The sequence below is a fragment of the Corvus hawaiiensis genome, chromosome 8 (assembly GCF_020740725.1).
Source record: "Corvus hawaiiensis isolate bCorHaw1 chromosome 8, bCorHaw1.pri.cur, whole genome shotgun sequence".
NCBI classification, from domain to species: domain Eukaryota; kingdom Metazoa; phylum Chordata; class Aves; order Passeriformes; family Corvidae; genus Corvus; species Corvus hawaiiensis.
In genome coordinates, this window is record NC_063220.1 from 3,040,973 (window position 1) to 3,053,912 (window position 12,940).

The following is a 12,940-nucleotide window of genomic DNA, read 5'->3' on the forward strand; positions in this document are numbered from 1 at the left end:
CAGTTGTATTACAGAAGCTTGAAGATTAAGATGATCCAACTGCTTAGGGGGTATGTTCCACAAGGAACATTTTAGTTTTTCTTTTTTTGCCCCTCCCTCCCCCCTTCTCTATTTTTTGTCTTTCTCTGTGTCATCAGTTTGTTCAGCTGCTGGGGCAGTGACACTGACCACAGAGAGCTTGGTGGAGGAGAGCAAAGAGTCACCTTCAAATTTCAGCTTTCCCTGCCATGTCCACATTAAAGCAGTGAACACATGACATATTCCAGGGAGTTTATGGGATTTCATGGGGGAGGGATGAGAGGGCTGTTCCCTGCCACTGATTGTTTCATCAGCAGAATCAGATTTAGGAAAGGAGGAACTGTGCACGAGCAAGTGATGACAGGAGGTAGATCTGAGAATTATAAACCCAAAATATTAAAAGCCATGTTTTTAATGCCATTCAGTTAACGGGGATCAGGGAATCTCAACCCTCCATTTCTCATCCTGGAGCTGCCTGGTGTGGATCAGTGGCGATGCTGCAGAGCCTCATCTTTACAGACCCAACAAGTTAGAGACAAGATCTTTTTCCATTAGAAGCCAAAAGAACAGAAAATTAAATTCAGAAATGCGTGAAGTCATCTTGCTGCTGCCTCTCCTTGGGCTCATCAAGGACCAATGCTGACTTTTCATGTTTGAAAACTTTTTGTACCCAAGTAGTAATTTTGCAGTGTGAAAAAAGGACAAGATCCAAGCTCAATAGGATGCATGGAATTAGTTGCTTTCCAAGGGTTACTTGTGCTTAAATGCCTGAGGTCTTGGGTTTGGGAATTTGGGAGAAGGGAGAAAACAAGCAAAACTTTGTATTTAGTTTTACCTTTTTTTTAATTATATTTTCCAAGCAGGCCATGAAAGGACTAATTTTCCTGGGTTTTGTAGAAAGAATTGCTGTACTTCTTAGAGGAGCAAAGGTTAGCTGGGAAAATAATTCATGATTTTGAACTAATGAAAACTTTACTGCAAGAGATAAGAGTTTTACTTATGCACAGGCAAATCTTGCCCAGGCTTTTGTGCTTATAAATAAAGGAGGGCAGAGTCTGGTGCTGTGCTGCCTTTTATGAAGCTGTGGAAGTGCTGAAAGTGGGATAATGGGAAGCACCTTATCAGTGTGGTGATTTTTGTCCTTTCTTTTGAGAGGGTGTCTGTGTCCTCAGCTGGTGGTTGATGTGAAGTTTAAGCTGTTGCTTCTTTGACCCCATGCAAGTCACAGGGTTTGCTTTGTTTAACCATTATGCACTGGAAATCTTGTACTTGTTTATTTTGCAGCATTTTCACATTTAGTATCAGATATAATTATATTTTGCATTTTTTTTAATATTAGTGCCCAGGGAGGTTGTGGATTCCCATCCCTGGCAGTGTCCAAGGCCAGGTTGGACAGGGCTTGGAGCAGCCTGGGACAGTGGAAGGTGTCCCTGCTCATGGCAGGGATGGAATGGGATGAGCTAATTTATGGTCCTTTCCCACCCAAACCCTTCTGGGATTTTATTAAGTACCCATTTGTTTTTCCTGTCTCAGGCAGAACAGGCACCACTGTAGAAGGTGGTTTCAGCAAGATCTGTGCCTGGATAATGTTTAACTTGGGTAATGTTTTGGCTTTTCCTCTAAGATGGGATGAAATAGAGGACTGGAATCACACATCCCCGGGCCTCGGCCACGTAGTTGGATAGTTGACACTTTTTTTTTGGCATTATATAATCTGATCCCTAATGTTGACAATTTCCTTTAAAGCAAGCTGATTTTTTTTTTTTTTTTTTTTTTTTTTCCTTGATGGACAAGAGTTGGATGAGATCCTCTCTCCAATTCTATATTGGAATCCTGTCTCACTTTATGTATAGGCACTTCATAGTCCTGCCATCCATAAAGATATCAGCTCTGGCAAGATAAATACCAAGAGTCACAGAAAACTTAAGGGACAATCATGGGTCCTGTCATCTTTGATTTTCTAGATTATGTAAAATAATTCTTTTAGCTCCCTTCTTGTAATTCAGTCTTTCCACTTCCCTGCTCTCCCTGGCAGCCTTTCCAATCCACCAGCTCCAAGCTCAATTCATCTTTTGTGAGTGCAGGCAAGGAGAAATGCCCCCAGCATTCCAGATGTGCTTCTCTCACCAGCTCTCAGGAGTAACTTGGATCTCTGATATTCCCTGGAAATACCTCTTTTGATGCAGCATTATCAACGTTATCCTGACCACCATGTGTGGGTCATCCTGGTGTCTCCTGCTTTGAAGAGGAATGGTTAGAGCAGAAATCTTACTGGTCCCTAAGGGTACAGCCCTCCTGGGTTTCAGCCCCTTGCTCTGGGTTGCAAATTATTGGGTTCTTTGTAATATTCCTGTCCTTCTCTGTGCAGTTGTATCCTAACTCTGAGCATTGGATTTCAGGAGGACACTTGAGGAAAGGTTGCTGATAAAAATACAGACTGATCCTGACACATTTTCTTACTGATGCTTAGTAAAACCCTTCCCTTGCCTGGCTGTGGGCAGCTTCCAATTCTTACCTTGTTCCACCCCTTCTTAAAGTTCCTAAGTCCACCTCCATCTTGAAGGACAAGACTTGGTCCTCTCCTCTCAGTGTGTGAGCATGGGAATTTTGGATGAAAAAGTTCTATTTTGAGTTTGGAGGTGACAGAGGAATCATCCCAAATGAGAGAAAAGCCCCTGATGGGGGGATAAAGCTCTTTTCCATCTGATGGGCCCCCAGCCAGCAGTGGATGCTCTGGGGATACCTCAGGAACTGGCCCCAAACCCGTTGCCAATGGCTGAGTGAGTGCTGGATGCAGCCAGGTGTAAATCCCTTCCTCCATAGCCAGGAATGACCCATCCACGACATGGATGCCACAAACTGTGCACTACACTGAGGAAGCTGAAGAAAATGAGCAGGGAAATGGATAAAGGATGTCCTTCCTGACTTCCAGGGCATTGCCTGGGGCACAGAGCACTGCCCTTGCTGATTTCAGTTTGCAGAAAGATTACTCTGTTCCACTATTCTTTTCAATCCAAAGATTAATCCAGTATTTTGGGTGTTTTGTTGCAGAGGAAAATGAGGACAGGCTGTGAGTTAGAGTTTTGAGTCTGTTTGCAGTAGGAACGGTAACACAAAGATAATTTAATTTAATGTAGCCTTTTTTATTCCCTCACTTCTGTATCTTTCATAGCTCAGCAGTAAGTGCAGGGGGTGACATGAGGGGTGTTTGGGGACAGTGTGGTTGGGGGCAGAGCTGCAGTCTGGGATGGAAATGGACGTCCCACAGCATCACCATGTCCAGGGTCATTGACCCCAGTTGGGCTTTCATGGGGTTCTGGGGCTGTGAAAGTCCTTGAGCACCTCATCACTGATGGAATGCTGGAGCCTCTCTCCTATGAGGACAGGCTGGGAGAGCTGGGGCTGTCTGTCCTGGAGAAGAGAAGGCTCCAGGGAGAGCTCAGAGCCCCTTGCAGGGCCTAAAGGGGCTCCAGGAGAGCTGGAGAGGGACTGGGGACAAGGCATGGAGGGACAGGATGAGGGAGAATGGCTTTAAGCTAAAGGAGGGGAGATTTAGATGGGATATTGGGAAAGAATTCTTGGCTATGAGGGTGCTGAGACCCTGGGACAGAAGTTGCCCAGAGAAGCTGTGGCTGCCCCTGGATCCGAGGCCAGGCTGGACATTGGGGCTTGGAGCAGCCTGGGACAGTGGAAGGTGTCCCTGCCATGGTGGCACTGGATGGGCTTTGAGGTCCTTCCACCCAAACCATTCTGGGATTCTCTGAACCAGGTTATTCTGTGTAACCACGTTACCGTGTGGGACAAGAAGGGCCCACCCACGATGGGAAGGAAGCTCAGCATCAGAGCTGACTTTGCTGTAAATCTGTGTGGGAGAGATGGATGTTGTTTATAAACCAGCCCAGGTCTGACTCCTGTCCTGCTCCGTGCTAGGGGGAACACAACCAGCACTGGCAGAGGGTTGGGGTGTGCATTTAGTGGGACTTACTCCATTTTCCTTCCGCTCCATCCCATTTTATCCAGAGCTACTCAGCACTGGGAGCATTCACCTCTTTGTTTATCACGAGGACAAATGAATTGCCCTGCCTCACTAAAAGCTTATTAATTTAAAGTAAATGCAAATCCGGCGTGTGTCTGGGCTTCTTCAGGAGGCAGCAGCCACTAAGCAAAGATGTCACATCACATGCTTGGAGTTTATTTTGCACAGAGCTTGGAGGAACTGAAACACAAAGCAAAAAGATGAAAACCATTCTCAACTTCCTTGCCGACAAGCCCTTGTATGACACTGTGCAAAGCAGAAAAGTTGTAGAAGTACGTGGCAGATGAAAAATATTTAAGCCACACAAAAGTCACTGACAGGTAACATCTACTCATCTCACTATTTGTACAGAGACGCTTTTATATTACTGGGGGGAAAAAAAAGAATAAAGGGCGCTGCATCAGCTTGTAGGCTGCTTGTGGATCAAAAGCATTACCTTCAGTGCAGGCTGAAAATAGAAAACAGATAGACACAACTGTGAAGGTTTTCATGTGAAAACGTGGGAGACGAGCTTGCGTCAGGAAGAGCTGGACAGAATTTCACTGAAATGGAAAATAAGTAGGTGAGTAAGTAGGTGCATGTGACACAAAAGATAGGAAACCTGGCTCTAATATAACTTTCTGGTATTGCATATGGCCTGATTTTCTTCTCCTCTCATGACACATTACTGAAATTTTGATTCTCTGATTTCAATTATTACACCATTTATATTGCTGTAGTACCAAGAGTCCCTGTAGAGAAGAGGCCTCATTATTAATGTAACACAAACAACTTTAATGGTTCAGCTTCAAAGAAATCCTCCTGAAAATGGGGAAAGGAGAGGAAGAGTGGCAGAGAGGAAATACCAGCACGTCTGTGTGCATGAGGAACTGCAGCTCTGGGAGCTCAGGGATGTGTTTGGGGTGATGGAAACCCTTCCTTAGCGCAGATGTCCGGGCCCATCCCACTGTCCTCCTCTCCTGGATGCTCTTTGGGAGGGCTGGGTCTGTGCTCAGAGATGGCTGTCCCAAAACCAACAGAAGAAAGCTGGGGATGTGTTTTGTTCAGATGTTGTGCAAGGGACTGGGTGAAGTATCCCTCACTGGGATAAATTCCTTGGTGATTCCAGCTGAGGTGAGGGCTGTGTGGGCCGAAAGCTCTCCAAGGTTGCCAGGAACTGTCTCCCCTTTGTACCCACCTGGTTTAATCCCATTTTTTTCAAAGTTTCCTGCGCTATTCCCGCTTTATTTTTTTTTTGCCTGACTCTCGCCTTACAATTTTTGTGGGTTTTTTCCCTCCTCATTTAGGATCTTCCTCCCCCCTTATCTGTGTCCCGTTGCTCTGTGGCCTTTCAGATCTTTCCCATTGGGATGGATAACTGGGGGTTGCCTTTCCTTAGCTGTGATCCCTTATTTTCTGCCCCATGTTCTTCAAAGCTTTGCAGTCAGGCTGCAGAAACCTATTTAAAGGATTTACCTATTGATCTTCCCCATACTTTATTTTTATTTAAAGACTGGGCTAGAGTTTATTTATCAGCTATACAGATTTCTTTATTTTGCAGTCTTTCAGTCCATAAATAGAATGAAATTTTGTGAGAAAAACATTATTTGATACACAAAAGACACCGTGCTGTGGTTATATCACACTGAGGGCAGCTGGGAGTTAAGCAAGTGCACAGAGCATGTGCCCAAATTCTCTCCAGAATGAGGCCCAAAATTGGGCTGTGGTGCTTCCTCTGCCTTCTGCAGGAAGCTGTGATTTTTATCACACCCAATAATTTAAATAAAAACATTCAGATAAGCAGCCAAGTATCTGGCTCAAGGAAAGCAACTAGACAGAAATCGATCTCGTGTTTTATAAATGCTGTGGCTTCAGAAGAGTTTGCAAACTCTGAAGCTTGTCTGCTTTGTTTCCCCCCAAAAAAATTATCTTTTCCAATAAAGATATAACTGCTGCCTATAAACCTGTCTTGATGTCTGTCTCCAGACTATGAACACTTGTGCACAACGAGCGTTTTCAGCAGCTAAATAAGCACGTGTGGAAGATTAAATTTGCTCATTGTAGCCTTACTTTGTTATGCACCACGAGCATCACTTCATTGGGATGGAAGAGGAGTGGCAAAATTGCACCATACTTTGTGTGGATTTTCTTCCCTTTTCCCATTGTATTTTTATAGCTGGTGCACTTCCAGCCCAGGCTGTCTGTTCAGGGAATAACACATCTGTGCACAAATGCTGATCCCTCCCTTTTTTCCTCTGTTTTGGGTAATGCTGTGAAGTTCATGCTTTGCAGAATTATCAGGAAAGGCACGTGGAGGAGTATCAGGGAGACTTTGATGTTCCCTGATATCGCCATGGCAGCTCCATGGTGTCAGACTACGTGGAAGCCATGCAGACAATGCATCCACGGGAGGATAAGGATCCTCCAAGGCATTCTGAAAGCTTAGATCTCATGACACTTTCAGAATGCAAATCCTACAGAATAATAGAAGGGCCTGAGTCATTTAATTTGTGTGATTGAGATTGCTCTAGTGAGCCAAGGAGAAAGGGAGAGCCGGGCTGGAGCCAAACTTTTCTCATTTTGCTGAGATATGCTTCATAAATTCCTGTCCTGAGCAGGGAGCTTCCTGCCTGATAATGAGAATAAAGGGTTGGATGTTCTGTCTAGACCCTCCCAGGCTGATGAGATGGTGTCTCATGTGCCTCCCCAGGGGAGAACCAAATCGTGGGCCAGGTTTGGATCATCTCTTCTAAGGACTGACACCGTGTCCTCCCAGCCCTCTGTCACTTGGGCTGCATTACAGGGGTGTAAGAACTCTGTATAACAAACAACTTTCTTCTCTCCAATATATTTCATCTTTTTCTCTTGTGAGGGGTTTTTTTGGTGTGTTTTAGACAAGGTGTCATCTTTTTAAAAGAATGTTGGAAAATACCAGACTTCTCTTCTGCTCACGTTGGCTTAACCATAATGACAGCACAGATGTTTTTAAAGCTAATTCTAACAGTGAATAAATGGGGGTAATTCTGCTCAGAATGTAACTCTTGATCCTCAGAGAGCATTAGGTGAGCACAGAGAGTGTGGCAAACCCCACCAGTGTTTTGGCTGTCCTGTGGCACATGGAGGCCATCCCTATCTTCTCTTTGATTTGTTCTCAATTGTTTCTCCAGCTCTTGTCCTGTGATATTGGTTTCAGGGCTCTGCCTTGACAGGCACAATGCCATTAATATGTTCAGGGAGAGGAAAAATGCTTGATAAATGCTGCATGCAAACAGCTTTTTGACCTGGTGGTATGAATTGAAGTCATCTGCCTGTGTAGGAGTAGAGTGTTACCTCAGTGAGAGTTTGTATTCTCTTCCAGGCCTTTTTTTTTTCCGCAGGAATGAGAATGTGCATCCTCCGTGGTGATATCCTTGCATCCTGATATCTCTTAATGTGCAGTCTTTGTCTTCTGCTGCTGCCATCTAATCCCCCTCCAGCCTTCCTCCCTGAACCCCAGCCCTCTCTGAAATGTGTGTAGGTTTGGACACTGACATTACCAGCCCACAGTGGTTTAATGTTTAATCCTTTTCCTGAGTTATTTCCTTTTCAAATATGCTGCCAAGTCCCTTAAATAACAAGGTTCACCTTGTCAGATGCTCTTCCCAGCTAACCTGAAATGCTTCTCCCTGTCCTTAGGTGAGAATGTGGAGTCCCTGAGGCTGCAGATGTCAAAGGACCAGTCCAAAGATTATGAGATAACAATTCCCTTCCTTTTGAATGGAGAACAGTGGAGACCAGTAAATGGCATTTATTCAAAGGTTAGTCCTTGTTTTGCCTACTCTTTTATTCTGAGGTGTGTAACAATTTAAAGGCTGTAGGGAGAATTCAATGCACTTTCCTCCTATGGGTTATAGGAGTGTTTTTGTGTTGTTGTTGCCAGATACTTAAAATTGTTGCTTATTTAATTTAAGAAATGGATAAGGTCTTTGGTTGAAATGAATACCTTTTTCCTGCAGAGGTGCATTCTTCTTTCTGATGGCGGAAATGGAAGTTTAAAGTGAAATAATAATAATTTCATTGCTTGAGATTCTATCATGCAACAGCAAAAAACAACTGAGGGAGGGGCAAGCACAACAAAGGTTTGTTTGAGTAAATACAGTCGGACAGCAAGAACTTTAAGGACCAGTGGAAATAATATTGCTGTGCTGGCTGCAGCCTGAGGCATTATCTGGACTTAATTATCCCATGGGAGACCCCCAAATTCCATCTCCTGTGCTGGATTGGGAATGAGGGGTGATTCTCCCTTCACACTCTGCTTTTCCCTTTGCCTAACAAGGGAAGAATCTGCCACTGGCTCTGAGTAAGCAGAGATTGTTTCCCCTTCTTGACAGGCCCTGATAAGCTTTCCTCCTTTTTTCCCCTCAGACATTTGTGAACACTATAGGAAGCTGCTTTTAGGAGAAAAGGCTGGTTTTTGTCTCCTTCTTGAAGTATGGAGACAGCTTGTTGTTTATTATCACCAAAGATACCGTGGCAGTCTCTTACCCAACCTTTTAACTCAGGTCCAGTTTGATTCCACCTCACTTTTTATATTGTTCTTTGGATTATCTGAATGAGGAGGGAAAAAAGTAAAGTTTCTAAATAGTTTAAAAAAAAAGAGGGGGGGAGGAGGATAAAACCCAAGCAAAAACCACTGCACAAAAACAATGCAAAAAAGCCCAGAGAGCCAATTAGAAACAGCTTTCCTTGCTGGATTGGGAAAGTGTTTCGTGGAGAAATCCTGCTTGACTACTGCCACTGCTTGCAGGACATGGCTTTGGATCACATTGCTGATTGACACAAGTAGGTGTGAAAAGATATTTCAAAACAAGGGCTCTGACTTTCAAAATAAGCTTGTCTGGATTAAAATTTTTCTTGCTTTTCCTTTGTCCCTTTCCTAAATAGGAAAGAAGGGCCAGTCCCAGTTCTGAATCTGTGTGGTGATGAAAGGGATATCAGAGTGGGTGTAGAATGGCTTATCTTGGAGAGATAACACAGATGGCTTGGTCCTAGATGTATGTGCAACTCTATTTTTAGATCATTTAATTAGAAACAGGCATTCTCCATATAGAGAGAGGCCTTTTAGCTACTCACTGGAACTCTCTGAGAGAGTTACAACCGAGTATCTTTCTGTGAGTAATGATAATGTGATTTATAGCGTTAATTTGTTTCCCAGAATTACTTTCAGTTTAAGATGAACCCTAGAAAAGATTTGTGGCTTGGTAGAAAGATCCACGTGCTGTATCAGCACTTCCCCCCCTCCTTTGGATACTACTTCTCCATCGAAATTTATAAATTAAATACACGGAAGTGCACATCAGGCTGTGGGAAGAACAACGGCTTCGCTGCTAGAGGAGAAGAGTAATGAATAGCTTGTCACATAAATATTGATCAAAAGCACAAAAGTTAAATACTGCTGTGTTTGATGGCTAAATAGGATCTATTGTTCTTCAACTCGTTTCAAAGTGTTCCTCTGTTTTATTTTAATCGTATATGAAGTTAAAAAAAAGTACGTACTTGTAACAGGGGAATGGTATTGCAATAGAATAGATGGTAAAATAAATAATGGAGTGGCTATAAAAATGCCAAAGGATTAAAGTTATTTGCGTACAGATAATTGCCTGGCAATGATGGCCCTGTTCCCCAATCCTTTAACTGTAAATACTCCTGCCTAACAATTAGTCCCTGGGAAAGCACACTCATCACTTAGTGCAGCTTTCTCTCCCATCTTGGAGATAAAACTGTCCCTTTATTTACCTCACTGCAGTGTCTGTTGGAATCTCTCACTTGGAATCTGTCAGGAATGATTATTAAGCTAATGACTTTCTCATTGAGGGCCGACTATGCCGTACACTGTGCAGAGCAGGAGCAAAATATCTGAGATAATTCACGCTGTCTGATGGCACAAACACACAGAACTGCTCAGCAGCAGCGAGAAAATTCCATTTACTGAGGAAAAAATAAAAAAGAAAGATTGCTTAGCTCTAACCAGATTCTACTTGAATACACTTGGGATGTGCTTTTTCAAGGACAGCTCATGATTTAGGTGCTTCCAAGGAAAGTTCAAGTTAATTGGAGGCAGACCCCAATTTTAAATTTAGACCTGTAATTAAATTATACTTAAAGAATTTGGGGTTCCCTAAGTGCAAGTTAACTGGTTTGTGTCTGGAGAGAACCAATCATTTACTGGGCAGATCAGTTTTTCTCTTCCCCTTCTCCAACTCCAGCTCTAGAAGACCAAGACCAGGATTTCCCGGTGGCGTCATTTCAGAAATGTTGTTGCTTTTTTCCTGTTTAAAAGATGCCTGTGCTGATGCCAACACTTTTTATAGAATCATGGAATCCTTTAGGCTGGAAAATACCCCCAAGGTCCTTGAGTCCAACCTCTGGACACCACCATATCAATTAAATCACAGCACCCAGTGCCACGTCCAGTCATTTCTTGAACACTTCCAGGGATGCTGACTCTAACACTGCCCTGGGGAAGCCTGATCCAATTCTTACCCACTCAGTGAAGAAATTTTTCCTGATAGCCAACCTGAGCCCAGCTTGGGGCTTTTTCCTCTTGTCCTATCAGCATCCTGGTTAGGGAAGAACATATAAAAAATAAAATATGGATACTTAAGAGAAGCTACTATGGAAATACCTGAATGTTTTTACAACTGTGTGATGCTGTTCCTTTAGTTGGGGTTGTTAACATCTCTCCTGGCATCTTTTTTTTTTTCGATTCAGAAAATGTATCATTTTCAGTGAGAATATTTTACTAGTACCTAGTTAAATTCTTTTATTAACTGGATATAATATTCAGCTGCTCATCCTGAGCAGGCTGCTGAAATTAGTGGCTGCTATTTTGAGTGTCCAGTTGTTGCTGCTCAGGGCTGCTGAGGAGAAAATGCTGCATTTGTGGTCGTGTGGCAGCGGGATCGGGCCCGCAAAGAGTTGTGCAACATCACCCTGTGCTTCAAACAATAGCTGCCCATATTCCCTGCAGATGTGATTTCCTCCTTCCCTGAAATTTTGTGTGCATTACAGCATGTGTTGATAGGTCATTATACATTAGAGCTCCAGTTGTCCTTCCACTTCTCTTTTTTCATTTGCTCAGCACTTTGCTTTCTGTGTTGATTTCCACCCCCCACCTCAGTGCTTGGTTTAAACACACGAGGGTTGGGCTCTATTTTTCTTAAATATTTCTAAGGTTTGAAGGAAATTGTTTCATTTTATATTAAAGTGCAGCACAAAGCCTCTTCCCCCCCCCCCCCCCCCCCCCCCCCCCCCCCCATATTTCCAGCTGAATATTTTTCTTCCCAACTTGGCTCGAGATTCGCAAATCAAGCCAAGTTTGATGAGAGTTTGGGTAAGTGATGTTTTAGTACACAGAACACTTTAGGGAAGATTTTTAGAAGACCATCTGTTTGGCTTCAGCTTTTATCCTCACACCCTGTTAGGGCCACAGAGGGCTTGGTGTGTGCCAGATCCCTGCAGCACAGGAGCTCTGGGTCAGGTAATATCAGTGGTGTTATTCCAGAGCCCAGAGCACATCCCTTGTCGTGGAGAGACAAGAGCCAGGCAGGAAATGTTTCACATGGGCATTGAGGGGTTTTTGGCTCCATTTCTACGCTTGAAAGGTCATCACAGTGGGGAAATGCTGCCTGGCAGGGCAGGCATGGAAAAGCTGGAATGTAGGGGGCAATCCCAGTGTGGCGTCACCCTGTTCCCAGAGGGACACACTGATTAGTGGAGCTGGCTTTGTACCCAGAGTTGGGTCCAGATTGTAAAATGCATGAAGTTCCTGAGAAATGGGAAGTATTTTGTGAGGATTTGATGAGATCAGTTATGCAGGTAAGCACAGAGAGCTCAGGGTGAGGCACCAGTCACTCAGGTGTGTGGTTTTCTCCAGTCTTGGCTGTGCAGGACCTGTAATGCCATTGCTGGCACCTGTAAGGACTCAAAGATAACCAGGACCAAGTGCTTTGAAAGATGTAATCCTCTCGATTTTCTAATAGCCCATGAGCAAGTTAGGTGCAGCTTTCCTTAGTGGGGGATATTTTACATGTTTTGATACTTATGGATCTTCTTTATTTTCTGATCTCTTTATCTGCCCCAGTGCAATATTAACCCGTGTGTGCTCCTGTCAGGATACAGCTGCCATTCATAAAAATAAATGGGAAAGCAGCTGAACCGGGGCAAGTATTTGAGGGCCTGCAATCTGGAGCTGAGTGTGGTTCCTCAAAAACCATATGAGAAGCTAGAAACCCTGAAATGCTTGAACTTGATTTAAGTTTGCAAGTTGCCAGCCCAGGTTGCTTCGGAACAATGCAGTGAATTTGATTTTTGATGTTAAATCTGGGAGGTGTGTGAATCAATGAGCAAATGTTACTGTGTGACTTGTTTTAAATAATTAAGTGAATTAGCTGCGCACAATCTGCCTGTCACTGGGTTAGACCCTTAATCCACCTGGATCACTGTGAGCCTCATAGGACCCTTTTAAAATACTGTCACTGACCCCAATATATAAAAATAGGTTGGAAAATCCACCTCTCCCTCACCTTTCAGACAATGAGACCTCTTGTTCTGTGGCTTCCCACACCCCAAGAGATTGAGGTTGTGTTGGAGTTCGAGACAAGCAGAGGAAAAGAAAGGTGCCCACGGTGGGCAGAGAGCATGGCAAGACCTGCAGGATATTTCTACTCCAACACCAGTGACTTCTAAATCAAAATAAATCAGAAATTCTTCTCCCCGTTGGGGAGAGGGCAACAGATTCAGGGAACAGTAACACTGCTTTGCCAAGCTGAAGTTTCCAAGGCCAGGTTCTGAGTTCGTGTGAATCCGTTTCCTTCCTTTGCCTGGGCTGGAATAAATCAGGGTTGCAAATTGAAATCTTAAAGAAGG

At 43.8% G+C, this 12,940-nt stretch overlaps 1 protein-coding gene across 2 annotated transcripts in view; it reads left to right on the forward strand.

The window, feature by feature from the left end:
* Positions 1-12,940, forward strand: part of ADAM12 (ADAM metallopeptidase domain 12) — a 173,492-nt gene that overhangs the window by 8,591 nt on the left and 151,961 nt on the right. For both annotated transcript variants that reach the window (XM_048311955.1, XM_048311956.1), the window contains exon 2: positions 7,709-7,830. In XM_048311955.1, the coding sequence (XP_048167912.1) occupies positions 7,709-7,830 (122 nt within the window). The remainder of the gene's footprint in view (positions 1-7,708; positions 7,831-12,940) is intronic.